Source organism: Serinus canaria, chromosome 1, assembly GCF_022539315.1.
Source record: "Serinus canaria isolate serCan28SL12 chromosome 1, serCan2020, whole genome shotgun sequence".
In the NCBI taxonomy this organism is placed as follows: Eukaryota; Metazoa; Chordata; class Aves; order Passeriformes; family Fringillidae; genus Serinus; species Serinus canaria.
In genome coordinates this window covers 29,533,623-29,551,401 of record NC_066313.1, presented here as the reverse complement: position 1 = coordinate 29,551,401, position 17,779 = coordinate 29,533,623, and the positions used below count along the sequence as shown (strand labels likewise).

The 17,779-nt window shown below is 46.4% G+C and overlaps 1 protein-coding gene across 7 annotated transcripts in view; it reads left to right on the top strand.

The window, feature by feature from the left end:
- Positions 1–7,016, top strand: part of PAK1 (p21 (RAC1) activated kinase 1) — a 98,604-nt gene extending 91,588 nt beyond the window's left edge. For all 7 annotated transcript variants that reach the window (XM_030234424.2, XM_018908341.3, XM_018908344.3 and 4 more), the window contains 3 exons: positions 1,639–1,835; positions 3,379–3,516; positions 5,400–7,016. In XM_030234424.2, coding sequence (XP_030090284.1) covers positions 1,639–1,835; positions 3,379–3,516; positions 5,400–5,486 — 422 coding nt within the window. In that variant the 3' untranslated portion in view covers positions 5,487–7,016. The remainder of the gene's footprint in view (positions 1–1,638; positions 1,836–3,378; positions 3,517–5,399) is intronic.
- Positions 7,017–17,779: the final 10,763 nt, after the last annotated feature.

Sequence of the window (17,779 nt, the reverse complement as noted above, 5' to 3'; positions counted from 1 at the left end):
TTGTTTTAATGGAGATTGGCAAGCACAAATCCTTGTGAACTGATACCAGACTTGAAGTGAGGCTTGGGCTTCACTTAGCTTTGGGCCATCTGTTTATGTGAACTAAAATAACAGTGTTTTAATGCTACTCCAGTCCAGAAAGCTGGGTTGGAAGGTGTAAGGCTACAAGTCTTTATTTATGAACAACCTCTCCAATCTGGAAAATTCTGCAGGTACTCAAGGGGCAGGGGAAGTGGAGGGAGAATTGAAATCTATGTAACTAGAAATCATTTAATCTTACAATGCCAACCCAGACTGGTGCCTAAATGTTGTTTGCTCCTTGTGGTATTGCTAGTAATGAAAATCTTGAGACTGTTCTGCCTGTTGGGTGCTAAGGTAGCTGTTGTGCTTGTCATTGTCCATGCAGAGATAACCCTGGAAACCAATGAATTATTATCTTCCACCTATAACTTTACAAAATGGTGCTCCCTTTTTATACCTCTCAGTTCTGTTGGCTAGCACCCAACAGGCATAAATAAATCTATTTTTGTCAGCAGCGACAGCAGATATGACTCAAAATCCACAGAGTGCAGATATGCTGAGTAAGGTGGGGTTTTTTGCACATAATTGCTTTTTAAACTAAAGCTGAACTTTGATAGAGCCAGGTCTCAGGAGCATTAGCAATGAATAACTGATGGGGGCCAAAGTGCTCTGTTCTTATGGAATACCTTCTTTGAGCACAGTGTGCTGCTGCCAGGCTGTAGTTTAAAGTTAGAGAAATCCCTGTGGATATGATGCAGTAACCTTCTGGATCTGAGCTGCTTGTTGACTCTGCTGGAAATTTGCCCTGTTTATGAACCATATGTCCTTTCCTGGTATTTACCCTTGATGAAAACTCAGCTAGGAATCAGTTTAATTTTCATAATTCTTCCTAAAATTAGACCTGCGATGCCATAGGGGGTCAGGATGGGCAGTGCATCTTGCTGTGTGGATTCTGCTGGGCTCACAAGAACAGATTTAGTTTTCTTTTGGTGAGCCAAATACAAATAAAACATGGGGCACAGCAGTCTTTGTGTGAAAGCCCTCCATCTTTCTCTCTGTTCAAAGAAAGTAATCAATATAAATTTAGGTACTTTAAATTTATTCTGAACGCTCTTTGCTCTATAAAATAAATGCTGCTTGAGGGATGATATGTCTACAGGGGAAGTAATACCCTTGGACTGAAAATATCACCAGACAGTGCAGCCTGTGGTCTGGGGGGTGTATCTAGATCAGTCTTGCATTAATTCCTGTTTGCACATACCCAGGAAGGGTCTTTAGGCCATATATCACCTAGTGTGTAACGTCTGTGTAGTGCTGCAACACAGGTGAGTGTCTTAACTTCTGTGTGTGGTTATTTCCTGATCCCCATCTTTCACCCAGACAAGTCAGCAGCTCTAGAATCCTCATGGCCTCAGAGAGCCAGATTTAGAAACTTAGCTCTAAACACCATCCTCTGTGTTGGCCACAAAACCGCTCCTCCTGCCCCAGCTGCAGCAGCAGCACACCAGACAGCGCAGCAGCGTGAAGTGTACTGTAGCTCTGGTGTCAGTAAGAGCTGTTTTTGGAGAAACTTGCTGATTCCTATATCTTTCCCTCCACCCTATTTTGATTTTGCAGCTGACTTTGGCTTCTGTGCCCAGATCACTCCCGAGCAGAGCAAGCGCAGCACCATGGTGGGCACGCCGTACTGGATGGCCCCGGAAGTGGTGACGCGGAAAGCTTACGGGCCCAAAGTGGACATCTGGTCTTTGGGGATCATGGCCATCGAGATGATCGAAGGAGAGCCCCCCTACCTCAATGAGAACCCTCTGAGAGTAAGAGAGTGCTTTTCTCCTCAGGTCTTTGCTAAGCTGCTGGTGGAGCTGAGCTCACGTGAATCCTCCAGTGCGGTTTCATCACCTCCAGCTCCGTCTAACTCAAACGATCCTGTGGCCTCCTTACATGTCATAGTGAGAAAACTGAGATAGTCTTACTAAAAAGCCATGGTTTGCTCTGGTAGCAGAGGTGTGGGTACTTCTATGAGTTAGATCATGCACACTCATACTTTCCCACTTTTCTGGGATGCTAATAGAGGCAGAAATTCTACCTAAGGCAACAATGCAGTCATGTCTTGAAACTTTCTACCCTGGGAACGAGAGAATTCTCCTCTGAGAAACCTGGTGTAGTGGAAGGTTCCCTGCCCATGGCAGGGGCATTGGGACTAGGTGATCTTTAAGGTCCCTTTCAACCCAAAGCATTCTGTGTTTCTGTGATTCTATTCAGTTCTATTCTAGTAGGAGCTTTTTCCTACGGGCAAATTGTTCCTTCTTTCATGCTCCAAGTAAAATTCAAAGTGTAATAAGCCTTTAGACAGGGCTTAAGCCTCCTGATGTCTTTCCTTTGTTTAATTATTAACAAAAGGAGATATGCTGTCAGTATGTAGGGACATCACTGCTCTTAATATAAGCTAGGTTTATGGCTTTTTCCCTGGTTACACGGGTTGGAGGGATCTAGAAAAAATTCTGTTTAACTTGTTTTTCCCATCTCTTGCATTGGAGGGAATTTTTGGGACTGAAGTGTAGCAGCCAAGAAGACTATAAGGAATAAAACAGTTCTGAATTAAAGTAACAATACTTTGGCATAATTTAACTCAATTGATGCCAATTCCCTGGCTATCAGACTGCTCCCATGGGACGTGTTGAGTGATGTGCTCAAAAAGCCTCTATATTAACAAGTCTCTGACGGATTTCTGTTTCTTTTGAAAATTAATCCAGGAGGTTTCTCACATGAAATCCTGAAATGGTTGAATTTTGGGTCTCTTGATTCTCAGAGGAGGATGTATGTGAATGCTTTATCCCCAGGCAGTAGCAAACCTGCTTTTTTCCTGCAGGAAATATGCCCAAGGGTCTGCTGGGCATCCTTTGTAAGGAGCCAGCTGCATCTTTTTAGTGTTGATGTCTTAGGCCTTGTGCAGTGAGGCAGAGTACCAACAGAAAAAAATCTATTTAGTCAGGGTTACCTTCCCATGAGGATATAGTCATTACAGGAGTAGTGATAGAGTCGTGCCAGTTAACTTCCCTATGTAAACAGGGTCTGGAATGTTGTTTTTGTCCTTGTAATCTTTTGAGAGGGCTGCAGGATCCAAATCCAGATTACAAGGGTAAAACAATAAAGGATTGGATCTCATCCACAAAAAAACAGGGCTGGCAGCTATTCTGTTTGCTGAAATGGAGGCATTGATTAGTGACCCTGATAAGGTGGGGTTTTTTCCTCCCTATTGAACTGTGGGGAGGGAGAGAAGAAATGGGTGTCTCTAATCCAGAGATGGAATCTAATCTTCATAACCTCCTGTTTCCTGGGTGCTTGTTTTTGTCTCAGGCCCTGTATCTCATTGCTACTAACGGGACTCCAGAGCTGCAGAATCCAGAAAAGCTTTCACCCATATTCCGAGACTTCTTAAATCGCTGTCTTGAAATGGATGTGGAAAAGAGAGGTTCTGCAAAAGAGCTGCTACAGGTATGTGATGGGAAACAAAACTGAAACAATATCATCACACAATCCTGAGTGAGGCCAGGCTTAGGGGTGAGATCTTGTTTCAGGTCTTAAATACTTCATCAGCTGAAAGCACAAGGTAAGGTCGCCTCTCAGGGGAAAAAGACAACTGAAAACCACAGCCCTCAAAGAAAAATCTATAATAAAGTGATAACAGACTGCTCCCTTTCCAGTAGTGGCTACTGGCAGCAGCTGTGCAGTGTGTTCTGTGTCCAAACTCAAACAATAGCTGTGAGCCAGGCTTGCCAGATGCTGAGCCCCCCAATTCCTGTGGTTTCTTCATGTGGCTGGCTGTGACATCTGTGTGTCTTGTCTTGTCATGCTTGTTCCAATTTGGACAGCAGGAAGGCTTCCAGCTATCATATGTTCTGGCTGTCTCCTTTTGGAGGAAGAGGGATCACTAAGCTCATTGAAGTGTTCATGGCTTCATTTAACTGGAGCAGTTCACTTTTACCACATTTTGCCTGATGTTACTCCTTAGAGGGCTGTTGGAACAAAGCTTGTGAGATATCTTAATTTTAGAATGGCTTGGATTGGAAGGGACCTTAAAGATCCTCCTCTTAAAGATTCCACTTCCCCAGCCATGGGCAGGAGCACTTTACGCTAGACCAGGCTGCTCAAAGCCCCATCCAACCTGGTCTTGTACAGTTCCAGGGATGGGGTATCCACAGCTTCTCTGGGCAACCTGTGCCAGTGCCTCACCACCCTGTAATCAGATACTTCACTGAAAACCTGGTGTCAGTCTGAACTCACAAAGCTGAGCACCAAGCTGCCAGGATTTTCTACCAACATGGATGAGAAGAGTGTTTCGGGCATTCTTTCTGTCAAATTTGCCATGAGGGTAGAATATGTAAGTCTTCATAAAATAGATCTGTTATCAGGAGCACTCAGACCATAAGTATCAGACAGTTTCCATTTTGTTTTTCTTTCTCTCCACTAATTTGTGTAGTGAGCTCAGACTTGGATGTGTTGCTGCCTTCTGTAGCTGTAATGAAGCATAAATGTCTGACAGTATGGTAGTAGCTGAAAGACTGTTTTTTTCTTCTGGACTTTTTAGTCCTAAAATATCAGGAAGAAGTTATGTTCTGTTCCTCGGAGCAGGAGAACATTCTGACTGTAACACTTCAGTCTGTTATTAACTACCTTGTAGCCTCTGAATTTTTACTTTTTATTTTTTTCCATCTCTGAAGCCTGTTGCCTTGGATGATTGATCCCTTCTGATGCTCAGAAGTCTTGTGCATTATTGTTGCTTTTTGTTTTCAGAGCAGCTTATGGACTTGCCCTTCACTGTTGCCTGAGAGCTGTTTTGATAATCAATATTGTTTTATTTAAAGAAGAGCACCTATATAGGAGACTGAATGGTGCTGTGTTGCAAGCTCTGTGCTGCTCTCCCAAATTTCAGCTGCTTTGCAAATTTCTTATATCTGGTAGAAGGCCAAGGCAATGCTTTCTCCAGGCCTGTGACGACGGGGAACAGGGAAATAAGAGGTGATTCCTGCATGGAGCCCCGTCCCTTGTGTCTGAAACACATAGGCACCTTCTTTCACACTGGATTTCACTATAGATTTTGCAGCTTTATAATTCCCCAGGAGAATTTGCTGAGGTTTGCTTGATCTTGAACATATGCAAACATTGGATAATTTAGCATGTGTTGGGTGCAAATCTCTTCATTACTTCAGGCAATCCCCAAAATTTTGTCATAGAATCCAGAGCTTCTGGATTCATGTATCCAGAAACTAGAGTAAGTTCTTAGATTTCATATGGGTTTAGGTGAAAATGCTTAGAGATAGCCACTTCTGGGGCATGTTCTGAAAAATCTAACCATTTTTTCTTTTGTTTTGTCCCAGCACCAGTTCTTGAAAATTGCAAAGCCTCTATCCAGTCTCACTCCTCTGATTATTGCAGCTAAAGAGGCAGCCAAGAACAACCATTAGAGTGGTGAAGTCAACACAGTCATCATGTCAAGACTTTCAGATGTTCATTTCAGAGACTGAATTACCTGCCCTTCTCCCTTCTGCTCCTTCTTCACAGGGGTGTTGTTAAAACTTTGACTTGCCCTGCAGGGTGGCAGAGGCATCGGTCACTGTGTGTGGAAGGGCACACCACAGGACATGGCTGATCCTACATGGTGAAGTGTCCCTCCATCCTCGTGATGGGGACAAGAGGGGAAGAACATTTGGGATGGGTGAGAAGATCTTTCTGAGAGCATCTGAACCTGACCTACACGTAGTGAAGCCAGTTTGTTTTCATATTTCTTACGGTGTTTATTTTTAATAATAATGTGGAGCCTTACGCCGTGTTTATCTTAATAAATTAAATCTTCTGCTGGCTGCACTTTGCCTGCTTCTGCCAAGCTGCTGTTACACCATGGAGGCTGCTGTGGGCTTTGGATGACTTGAGGAGGGAAGGAAGCAGGCAGCAGCACTGTGAACAGCTGTCAGCTGAGAGGGGAACAAGGGGGTGAAGGTGCATCCCTCCTGCAGCGCTGCTGGATGCTTTGAGGAAGCATGGACAAAGCCTCTGTGTGCTTCCTGCAGCCATTGAAGAACTCCATTCATGGATGATCTCTTTGCCAAATGGTGTGAACTGCCCCCTACTCCCCCTTCCCCCTTTAGTGGCAACTCTACTAGTTAAACAAATCTCAGATAATTTTTGTTGTTCTAGGAAATAAATCACAGGAAGAAAATGACAGAGAGCTCTTTTAGGGTTATTTTATATATCAGTGCTGTGAGGCTTTTTAGAGATGCTGCCCTGTGTGATTGACAAACAGAGCAGTTACCATTGTAAAGACAAGATTTGCCCTCAAAATACATTGAAAACTCTTGTTTCTTAGAGCAAGTCCAATGGAAAAGAAACTGATAATGGATGCTGCTTTCTCTGTGGAGATGTGGGGACACAAATTTTTTGAAATGATGCTTTCTTTGTGCTACTGATTCCTTGGGTTGCCAATAGTCTGTAATAAACAACAGGAAACCTGGAACTACTAGAAGAGGGACTGATTGTAAACACTGGGCTGATGTTAAACTGTATACTGATTTTTTTTTTTAATAAAGTGACTGCTGTGTTTCTTAACTTGGGGATAGAGGAGAACTGGAGAATTCACTGTCACCAGACAAGCCTGTCATTGCTCATATGGTCACCAGGTACTTGGATGTGTTGGATGAAGTAATTTAACCTTGTTTTTTTCCTCTTCTTCTTCAGTCCTTTGGGATAGCAAGTGTCTCCAAAGGGCCACTTTACACATAGTGAAAATGATACAAAAAATGTGTATTGTGACTGTGGGAGCTGCTTTTCTGTACTGCTTTGGTCACATATGGGGTGAGTTTAAACCTATTCTGGAGTAACCTCTCATTGTTCCGTTGGACAGAAATTCATTACTTTGTGCTGAGACCTGCTGCTGGCTCAGCCCTCTCCTCCCTGGACTTGGGCTTTAATTAAATATATTTTTCTGATTTGGCCCCACAGTCCATAACAGCTCTTACACTAACTTTACTGGGTGTAGGTACTTTGTGAGTTCTTTTGCTTCTGGGGGGCCTTCTCCTAATCTTAGTGCTCCAGGGCAGTCACTGTTTGACAGAAGGCTTAGGGCTGAAGTCTATTCCCCTAGTTTGCAGCCTCTCTTTATATTTAATCTCCCAGTATTGTTAGGTTTCCTCTCACAAAGCTCATGTCCAAGGATGAATTCCTTGGGCAAAACAGTAGAGCTGCCAACCTGGAAAGGGATCTGATCTACTGATGAGCTTATCTGCTTAGAGCTTAGATGGAGATTGTGGAATGGAAGGCCACTATGCTTGAATAATTCCCTTAGAAAAGGACTTTGTATTCCCTCTGGAAGACTCAGGATGGCATATGTGGGAGGAATAGAATTAGTGGCTAGATCTCTCTTGATCTAAAATCTCATTTGACTGGCAGATTTGACAATTGACAGTTTTTCAGACAGCGCAGGGTTCAATTTGATCCACAATGTGTTGAACGTCTCTGACTTTGATTCCCTTCCCCACTCCCTTCTCTGCATCTCATTGAGATGAGAACCTTAATGCAGATGTGCCCTGTCTGTGAGCCTGCACAGGAGTTTGTTTCCTGCAGCAAGAGTTCTGCTAAACTTCCCCAAGCAAGATAGAAAGGGTTATTTTTATGTGTTTTAAGTTGCTCTTCTGGATCCTCTGTTGCATAATGAAAAGGGATAAGCAGTGGCTGTTTATCCCTCATCTTACAATGTGCTTCTGTCTCGTCGACTTCCACATGGACTCAGTCATGCCTGGTTTCTGTTGGCTGCTGGAGTGGGGTGTTGCCAAAGGTCTTTCTTTCTGCTGGGAAAAGCTGCCAGACTGTGCCCATGCTTGTGTGTCATCTTGTCCCAGGCTGTTTTGTCCCCACTTGTGATGGGTGAGTGGGAAAAGGAGGCGATTGCTACAGTGTGCCTGGACCTAGTTTCTAGTTACCAGACACATCATGTTTTCATGCTCCCAGAAAATCTTTTAAAATCTTTTAAAAAAATTGTAATTAGGCTTATCTTAAGAGAATGGGTTTATTTTGTTCTAATTGTTCTGAAATGCATCCTTTCCTCCCCTCTCCTTTCATGTGGGAGTTGCCCAGCACCTCTGCTAGCTTTTGAAGAGCCCTTCCTGTCTGCAGCACACTCCTGTCTACAGAGGGCTCTTAAATAGTGACTTTCTGACTTTAAATTTAATCTCCAGGGCTTATTTTCTGAGAATATCTTGTCCCTGCTGTTACTTGAAGGTGACTACAGCTTGACAGCTGCTTTGGTGCCTTTTTCCCCCCTACCTTTCTCTTATTCTAGAGTTGAAACCATTTTTAATCATAGCTCTTAATTATTAATTTGCCTGCTAATATTAAAGTTCTCTCTTCCATATTAGAACATGAAAAATTCAATTGTTTCTGCTGTCCTTCCAGAAAGCTGATTTCCTTTTTGGGGGATCTCAAGCAATCTTATACCAGAAATAATTTTATATCCTACAGGCTTGGTGGAGGGAAAGGATAAAACTCATCTTCTTTTCTTAAACATAGAGAGTTGTCTTATTTGAGTATCAATTGGTATCTTCAATAAGACTTTTCCTATGTTTCAAGAATGGGCATTGATTCTTTGTATTACTTTAGCTACTAGGGTTTTTAGGGTTTAAAGGTTTTTTTAAATAATTTGACTTGTGTCCAAGAGTGTGTGTGTGAGGGGTATGGAGACCACATGGGAAGAGGGCAGGTTATTTGTATAACATTCTCAGGCACGTGGTGTGATTCTTGGAGTTGTTCTGCTCAGGGCCAGGAGTTGGACTCAGTCATCCTTGTGGATCCCTTCTAACTCAGGATATTCTGTGAGGCTGAGAGTGAAGAGCCAGGACAGGGATGGAGGGCACAGCAGAACTAGCTGGTTGCAGCAGCAGTAGCACACCTTTAGCCATCCCTGAAATGTCCTCATTGAATGGATGTGTTTTTAAGGAGTATAAATCTGACTGATTTGTTGCTACAGGCACTTCTCTAGGCAGGCATTATGCTCCTACCAAACTGCCTTCCTCTTCTAAACAAAAGGGGTGCAGGGATTTCTCCAGCAAAGGAGGCTCCTTGAGAAAGGAGGTTTCCATGGTGACACTTACTTGATTTAAGCAATCTGGCAAAGGCTTGAGAAGAGGTTTGGTGGGTAGACACCACACCGACACCGCTGTTTTGCAAAGCAGCTGGAGTTGCTGCAGTGTTTTGTTGCCAACTTGATGCCCCTTTTCAAGGGGTTGGTTTTGAAAAAGTGCTGAGAATGTTGCCTGGTCAGGATTGTGAGCTGTATAAAAGTCTGTCTCTTCTTAGCTTAGCTGAGATGTCTGTTAGTATCCTGATCCATCTGTCTCAAAACGCTGCAGGTCGGTGTAAGTAGGGCACGTTTGCAGCAGAGCACTCTGCAAGAAAGGATTGCAATGGCTGTAGTAGGTGCTTGCTTCCTTAGAACGAGCCCACCCTTCTTGGCTGACAGCAAAATTGCTTCTGACCAGTTTCTAAGAATAATACTTGTTTGAATCCCACTCCTAATTAAGAGCATAATCCATTTGTCTGGTGAATGACAACATCTTCAGTGTTAAAATTGCTAAAGGTGAACTGATTATCTGCTCGTCTTTCCCCCATAACACACTGAGACTTTTTAATGGCTTCTTATTTCAGCTGTAATAGAGAGGCTGTAAATGTATTTTGGGGTCATAAGCCCAAGTGGATGGAGCATATGTATAATGAAAGCTGTAGGATCTCACAGTTTGTTGCTGAAGACAGCTCACGGTGGCAAAGGTGGGACCTCATAGAAGCAGCTGCCAGCTTTGACAGGGAATGGCCAATGGCAACAAAACTGCAATGCAGATGGGAGCTGGACAGAAACTTGCTGCCAGAATGGAGACTACAGAGAGTGGTGGGAGAGAGACAGAGTTGGCCCAAAGGGTAGGATGAAGGACTCCAATTACACAGTTGCTGAGGAAATTCAGGGAGTGCTGCAGCTGCCTGCTGCATCTGAAGGCAGCAGTGTCTCTGAAGGAGGAGAGCAGAAAGGAGCCTGAGAAGGGAAAAGGTGCTGAAAGTGGAGAGTGGAGCAGCAATATGGCTCTGAGTTACAGCTTGTGCTTAAGAGCTGGAGCCAATCCAGGAGGTTCACAAAAAATGACAAAATTTAGCTGAAAAGGAAAAGTGGAGCTAGAACGGAGGAGATGGCCTTGATGTGCCAGGGAACTGAAGAGAGAGGCCAGATTTCCTGAATGTGTGAAACAGCAGAAACAAATTTAACACCGGCTTCTGTGGATGACAAGTAGCTCGTTCCCTCCTGCCTTGCAGCATCAGTGTCTTGTCTTTTTGAGATCAGCTCTGCTTTGGGATCATGTCAGCAGCCACCCAACTTCGGCCTTGTGTTTGTAGAGAAGGTTTTTTGCTCTGCACCTACAGATTTCTGACTGCAGCTCTCCGCTGTTGGTAGATGTCTTTGTGTCGTGTCCCACCTGGAAATACAGAGGCTGTTGCAGTTTTAAAATCTGCTGGGTAATGTACTTCTCCCCATGCTGTCTTGGCATAACTCCTGTACTGTACTGCTGGGTTTGTTAAATGTGCCAGGTCAGCTCAGCCATTTTAAAAATAAAAATTGAAACCTCAAATAAAACCTTGATTAGTTTTTTGGTTCTGCTTGACTTGCTGTTTCAATGATCCTTGCAGTGATAGTAGAAATGAACGGAGGTGTTTGAAGGAGGGGTTTTGTTTCTCTGACCTATTTTAGATTAATCAGGTCTTATTTGATTGAGCAAAGTGACTACACCAGAAGCTGTTGCAGCAAGTGTGACTTCACCACTTATTTTAACTTCTTTGGACACAGTTAATATTCTGGAAAGCAGAGTGGAAGCAGGATCTAGACCACAGCTCAAAGAAGAGAAGAAAGTTTATTTTCTCTGCAGGTGAAGTTTGGTGTCTGAGACTCCTGGTGTGGAGGAGGACATCAGGAGTGGGTTTGAGATGGGTAAGTGCACCCACCTTCCCAGCATCACTTTTTCTTTTAGGGTTGGTACAATAAGGCTGATGAGAAGAGCAGGAGCTCATCATACTGCCTGGGTATCATCTGACCTGGGTGTTTTACTCTGAAGTCTGAGAAGCCCAGCCTGGTGCTGAGAGGTTTCTGAGGTCAGCACCTGTGGAATGAGGAGCAGTGAGAAGCTCTGACAAGCTCCCATGGGTCAGCTGGGTGCTGAGCCAGGTTTTAGAGAAGTCACTGAGAGGCAAGGGAACACCTTGAATGGGGGGACCTGACCAACTAGAATAAGGAAATCAGAGTGACTCCATAAAATCCCCTCTGCCTAGAACAGGTGCTGGAGCTGAATACTGCTTTCCATCCATTGCTTTTCCAGGTATTTTTCAGGAAAGCCAGAGGAGATACCCATCAAGTGTGTTTTACAAAGATGGTGGGCTCATTGTTTGAGCAGGAGGAATGCTGCAGCTCTACTGGCAGGGATTTGGAGTGATTCTCTTTGCCATGATGTGGTAGCATCCCATGCTGGATGTCTTTGTCCCATTAAAGAAAAGAATTCTGACTGGGCCAACACCACCTCCCCTCCATAGAATGGCTTGGGTTCCAACCCCCCTGCCATGGACAGGGGCACCTTCCACTAGACCCAGGTTACTCAAAGCCCCATCCAACCTGGCCTAGAGCAGTTCCAGGAGTGAGGCATCCACAACTTCTCTGGACAATCTGTGCCAGTGTCTCACCACTCTCACAGCGAAGAATTTCTTCCTAATGTCCAATCTAAGACTTCTCTCTTTCATTTTGAAGCCATTTCCAATTGCCTTGTCCTTGACCAAAGTCCCTCTCCAGGTCTCTTATAGCCCATTTAGGTAGCAGAAGGTGCTCTAAGGTCTCCACAGAGTCTTCTCTTCTCTAGGCTGCACAACTACTCTTACTCCAATGCTTCACAAAGCAGGGTATCAGGCAAACTTTGCTCATGGTAATGTATGTCCCCACAAAGTGCTCCTAAAAATGCTACTGGATTGGTGTTCTGGTGGCTCTACCCCCTACCCCATGGAGGGGGCATAGTGTATTTTAACTAGCTACCATTCTCCATGATTTCTGGGGAGAACTTTCTGTCATGGAGGCTTCTTCTCTTGAAACAAACTTAGTTGAGTTGCCCAGCAGTGGAAGGAGGATGGGAGATGTGAGACAATGAATGATGGCAAGGCCTTAAGAAATGGTTGATGTTGATTTCAGTGAAGTGTAACTTGTCTGAAGACCCTTCAGAGCCCAAGGCAGCTTTTCTAAAAGGTAAATTCATAATCAGAATTAAAGGAAATAATGATTGAAGGCTTATCTAATAGCTTAATAGCTGGGGAGTCAGATAAATAATTCTGGAGATGGACACAAGGTGACAGTGCCCTGTGTTAGATCAGCTGCTCTATGGAGGGGGAGCAGGGGAGGAAAGACAGCAAAAAGCTTTGGGAAAAACAGCTTCTGAGGGGCCTGAGCCAGACACAGCAAACTGGCAGCTAAATCCTAGTGGGAGCAGTTATTCTCTGTGTAACTGCATGATATTAATTTACTCTGGAGTGAAATGGGGGAATCAGTGATAGGAGAAGGAATGCACTGGCAGGTCCAATTCTTTATCACATGCTACAGGAACACTGCAGCTCCTCGACCAGAGCATGCTTTGACTGGCTCCCCTCATTTTCTAGCAGCATTCAGAAGACTTCCAAGTCTTGGTTCTCCAGTTCATCTTTGAGGAGGATCTGTCACTTGGACACGGTATGCAGGGAGCTGGCTGGGCTTGCCTGATCCTTCCTCATTCCTGGGGCTGTGATGCCCTCTCCCGGCAGCTGCACCGAAAAGTCCTTTCCTTTCGTGCTCGTTTTCTATGAGCAGCGTAGAAAGGAACTTTTTGTGTTTGTCTTGGAGGATGCACGCTGAAGGCAGCCGGGGCACCCAGGCATGGATAAGGAGATCATCCTGACGTGGAATCTGGTGTCTGCTATGTCTGTTCCCTTGTGATCACCCCACCTCCAGCTTTGCCCCTCTCACATTTTCAAGTTGCAGCAGCCTTTGAGGCAAATGTGTTCCCCCAGGCCGTGGGTTATGTGTGAGCCCTCTGCTCCCACCCCAGCACGGGTCCCTAGTGCTCACCCACACCCTTGTGCTTCCCCCAGGGCCAGTGGGACTTTCTGCTGGGCCAGTCCTGCCCTGCCAGACTGGTTAAACCTGGTAAAGGAGAAGGGGCCCTGTGCCACAAAGGCTGGCAGGGTTGAGAGAGCTGCTGGGCAGAGGCTCCTCCCCTGTGGATGCGGTCGGGGTGAAGTGAGCCCCGGCTCATCCCTCATCCCACACCTTGTGCCCTAAAACCACCAACCTGCATAAATTTGAGGTTAACAGCTCTTGTGGTGGTCACAGGTCATGGTCGTGCTGTCCATGTGTGCAGCTGTAATGGTGCCCAGGGCTCAGGTGTGCCTGGGTCATGCCCTGTAGGGCAGTGGGCAGGTAAGAGTCCTCTCTTTTCTCACCAGTGGAGAGTTGAAATGCTCAAAGGTGGACAGGGGAGTGAGTTTCACCTGGCACAGGGGGGCAGTGGACTGGGGGGCAAGCTGTTCCTCCAGTCTTGCTCCTCTTCATTCCCCAGCCCCATGGCTGCATGAACAGTGAGTCCCTACATAAGAAGGATCCACTGCTTTTTACTATTTGTCACATTTTCTAACCACATCAACTTCTATCCCCACTTCTCACTCAAGGCCTTGGTGTTTTGTAGTCACTCTGAAGCCCCCCAGGCTCTTTGAACAGCCCAGCCCAGGGACACTGTAAATTGTCCCATCTCTTCTGCACCATGGAGAATCCACCAGGCAGGTCCCAACTCAGGAAGGACCAGCACGAGTCAGTGGTGGTGCTGGGGCACAGAAAGATGGTGGTGTCCCCAGAGCAGGCACCAGCCAGCTCAGGTGTCCCCTTGCACAGGGACAGTGGGTTGGGTGCTCCTGAGTGGCTACAGGAGTTTTAGGCACCCCTGGCTCTGGTGTGCTGGGGAAGGGAGGTCTCATTGGTGCTGGGTCCCACTGGCCAGGCTGAGTCTCCTCGCCCGTGCCATCCACCGTGTGAAGGGTAAGAAACACCCAGTGACTTCTCTGGACTTACCCTGGTGGTGACAAGTGTCACAGGTTGAAGAGCCTGAGTGGTGGGAACCACCTTTGCTAATCCAAAATGGGACAGCAACTCTGAGTGACCACAAAACTCTTTGACTGCTCAGTTCCCTGAAGGGTGTTTTATTATCCTGGGATACTGGGGGACTTTGCTGCCAGGTCCCCACTGAGGAGCAGCAGGATGTCCCCATCCCTCTCGAGGAAGGAGCCATCAGGGCAGCAGGGGCTAACGCAGACCTCCAGGTTCACCAGCCAAAGAGGAGGAGGAGGAGGCAGCACAGAACTCTGTGTGCTGCCTGTGTGCTCAAGAAACAAAACTCTGAAGTGCTCCACTCTGAGGTCTGCCATGATCCTCCCTCACCATTTGCCATGTTACATCTCTTGGACACAGAAAAATTTGGCTGAGGGATGTTTTAGCACACCCTTCTCTTCCTCACTGGTCCTTGCGTGATTTTCCCCTCTGGAAGTCCCTTGGCCTCTCCTCAAGCTGTATCCTCCTGGGTGTGCTTCAATCCCCTGATTTCTGGACAAAAAGATGCTGTTTCTTAAAGAACAGCCACAAACTATGGGAGTGAGGGCTGTCCCTTTCTCCCTCTCGACAAGGCTGCACCAGCTCCAGCAGCAGCCAGCCCTGCTGTGGGAGAGCAGGCAGCAGAGCTGCTGCGGCCACAGCTGTGAGAGGCAGAGTTTGTCCCCACCAGCTGCTTTGAGGATGATGTAAAAGCTCCCTCCATCCACTCAACACAGCCTGTATTTCTGCTGGGGGGCTGGTTCCCCACAGCCATGCTCGTGGTGTGTCTGCCTGGTGTCCCTTCCTGCCCACCTGAGGGATGTGGCTTTCCCAGAAACAGTGCTCAGAGCCCCAGGATTGGGAGGACTTGCCTGGCATTTTGGCATGCATTGAGGTGATTTTTTGAGATTACATTTTGGCTCTTGGTGTACATTTTGTGTCGGGTGGGTTGCACACTCCAGAAGAAGCTGCCACATCTTGGGCTCAACTGGTTGGAGTTTGCACCATTATCCACAGCCCCTGCCATCCTTGGGAAGGGACAGCAGCATTTCTTGGGAGCAAGTGCTTTTGGAAACAACTCTGACCAACCCAAGCAGCCTGAGAAGTGTTAGTGAAGGACATGTCCCAGGATGCAGGAGCAGGGCCAGGCCCAGGTTTCCATGGAGGCTTGCCAGCATCCTGCAAAACCTGCTGCTCCCCATTTTCACTGTGCCTCTACTTTAACCTGAGTCTGCCCACACCAAGACTTTGGGGGAGCTGATGTTCTCCTTGTTTTTTTGTGTTGGAGCTGTGTGTCGAAGGGTTCAGGCTGGGAGATGGCAAGAGGACCTCCCAGCCTGCCCCTTCCCCTGCAGCCTCATCCCTGGGGCTTGATGAGAAGCTGACTGTGAACATCTTTATTCTAGGACATGCTGTGCATTGAGGGGCTGGAGGAGTCTCTGCTCTCTTGTGATGGTGCTTGGAGCTGGCCAGGTCCCTTTCTTCCCTCTCAGCCCATCCTGTGTGCCTCCAGGGCCTGACATTTCTGCTTTTTGGCGGGATACTTACTACTTGTTGAAAAAAAACATGCTGCTCTCCCCTGACTGTGGGTCTGAAGCCTGGATCAGTTCAGGTCACTTCCTTCTCCCACCACCTCCCTTATCCTTCCTGGAACTGCCAGGAATGGGGGACATGATGGGGATACACACTGGCCCCTCATGCTGCCCAGGCAGTGTGTTGTGAGAGGACAAATGTCCCAAGGTAAGGAGGACAGGGACACCATCCCCACTCCCTGTTTGTGCCATTTCTGCCCTGGGTTTATCTTCTCCTGGCACAAACAGGAAAAACTCACTGGGTTACAGGCTGCCCTGCCCTGCTCTCCCCTTGGAGAGGGTTTTGTACAGCACCAGTCCTTTGCAGATATTTCCTTTATGGAATCATAAATCTCCAAGGCTGGACTTGCTGGTGGCAGGGCCCCAGCAGATCCCTTATTCCCAGTTTCTGACAGGTCTAGGACATTGACTGGAACACTGGAGGAGGATTTGGTGCTTGAGATAAACTGGTGAACTCTGGGCTGAAGATACTGAATCCAGAGCAGTGTCTGCCCAGCTGGTCAGTCCTTTGCCAGGTGTTTGGAGAGCACAGAATGATGCTGAATGCTTTGCATGGGTATGCCCAGAAGAAAGCAAAACCACAGGAATATTTTAGGGCAGAGAATAGAGATATTTGGGGTTTTATTGCTTGTTAGGAAGTAAGACTATGGTAGTGTTTCTGATAAGCTTTTTCATTTTTCAGGTTCTTACCTCCACTGAAGGAGATTTTTTTGGGCTGACGATGTTGCTCAGCCCTGTCCCTTTATCTTCACTTAATCCTTGGGGTTCATCCACACCATGAGGATGCAGCAGCTGGAAGAGAGGCAGCCTGAACAGGGGTGATGGTGAAGGCTCTTCAGAATTTATTCTGTGGAGTTTCTGACCCTACTACTGTCTTCAAAGGCAGAGCAAAATGCTCTTGCTCTCTGTGCTTTCTACCACTCCTTAAGCCTTCCAGGCCACCCCCATGCCATGCTTCCCTTGTCTTGGACCTTCAGGACTCCAGTGTGGCCCCATGACGAAGCTGGGCTCAGCACGGCCCAAATACATAAGGAGAAAAATCCAGTGGATCAACTCAGGAGATTAAAACTGCAGGGTACCTGGAAAAGCTGCTGCTTCCTAAATCTCATTAGTGCCACCAGTCTTCTAAATCTCACTCTTTCCTGCCCTATTTATCAGACTTCTAGGAATTAGACCATAAAGCAACTAATTTTTCTGGAGGCTCCCGTACAGCCCGGTGCATTTTTGCTCCAGACAGCCAAGTGTTGGCTGGAGAACCACCAGCAATGGAACCAGCTGCTTCTACCTTCACTTCTTGTGGCTCCTGCATCTATTTGGTTCCAATTCTCCCAATCCCACAGGAAGAGTGATGTTATTTTAGGACCAAGTGCTAAGGAAGGATTAGCAAGGCTGTTTTAAAGCGGAGCTCTTCTATGCCTTCTGCTCATCGTTAAGTTTCAGAGTGAACCAGGCTGGCACCCCTACAGCTCATCTCCTATTGAAAAGTTTCTCTTTGTAAAATGCACAGCACAAAAAGTGCTGGACCATCCTTTCAGCCCATTCCTGCCCTCCCTGTTTCCAAGGGCAGTTTGCTGATTTTGCTTTTGAGGGACCCCCTGATCTGTCTTTACCTCTAGCAAGAAAAATCCCAATGTGAGAAACCACAGGGATGGCAAAACTGCACCAGTGGTGTTTCAGAGAGCCCTCCAGGGCTGAAGGGGAGGTTTGTTAGCTTCTATTGCAGTGAAGAGCTTTTGTGAAACAGGAGGAGCTGCATGAGGTTGTGCAGCTTCCTATCCTGAGAAACTTTATTATGGGATTTTGGCTCTCTGAAAGCCCAGGGTGCATTGGAGGTTACAAAATCCAACCTGCTTTTGTTGTACTGTCCCCTCTCCTCCCCCTTCAAAGGAAGTTATAACTCTAATAGGATTTAGATATTAAAGCCCAAAACCATGCAAAAACCCAAGTAACATAAGCAGTTTTGCATCCATGGTTGCTCAGAAATCTGGTGCAG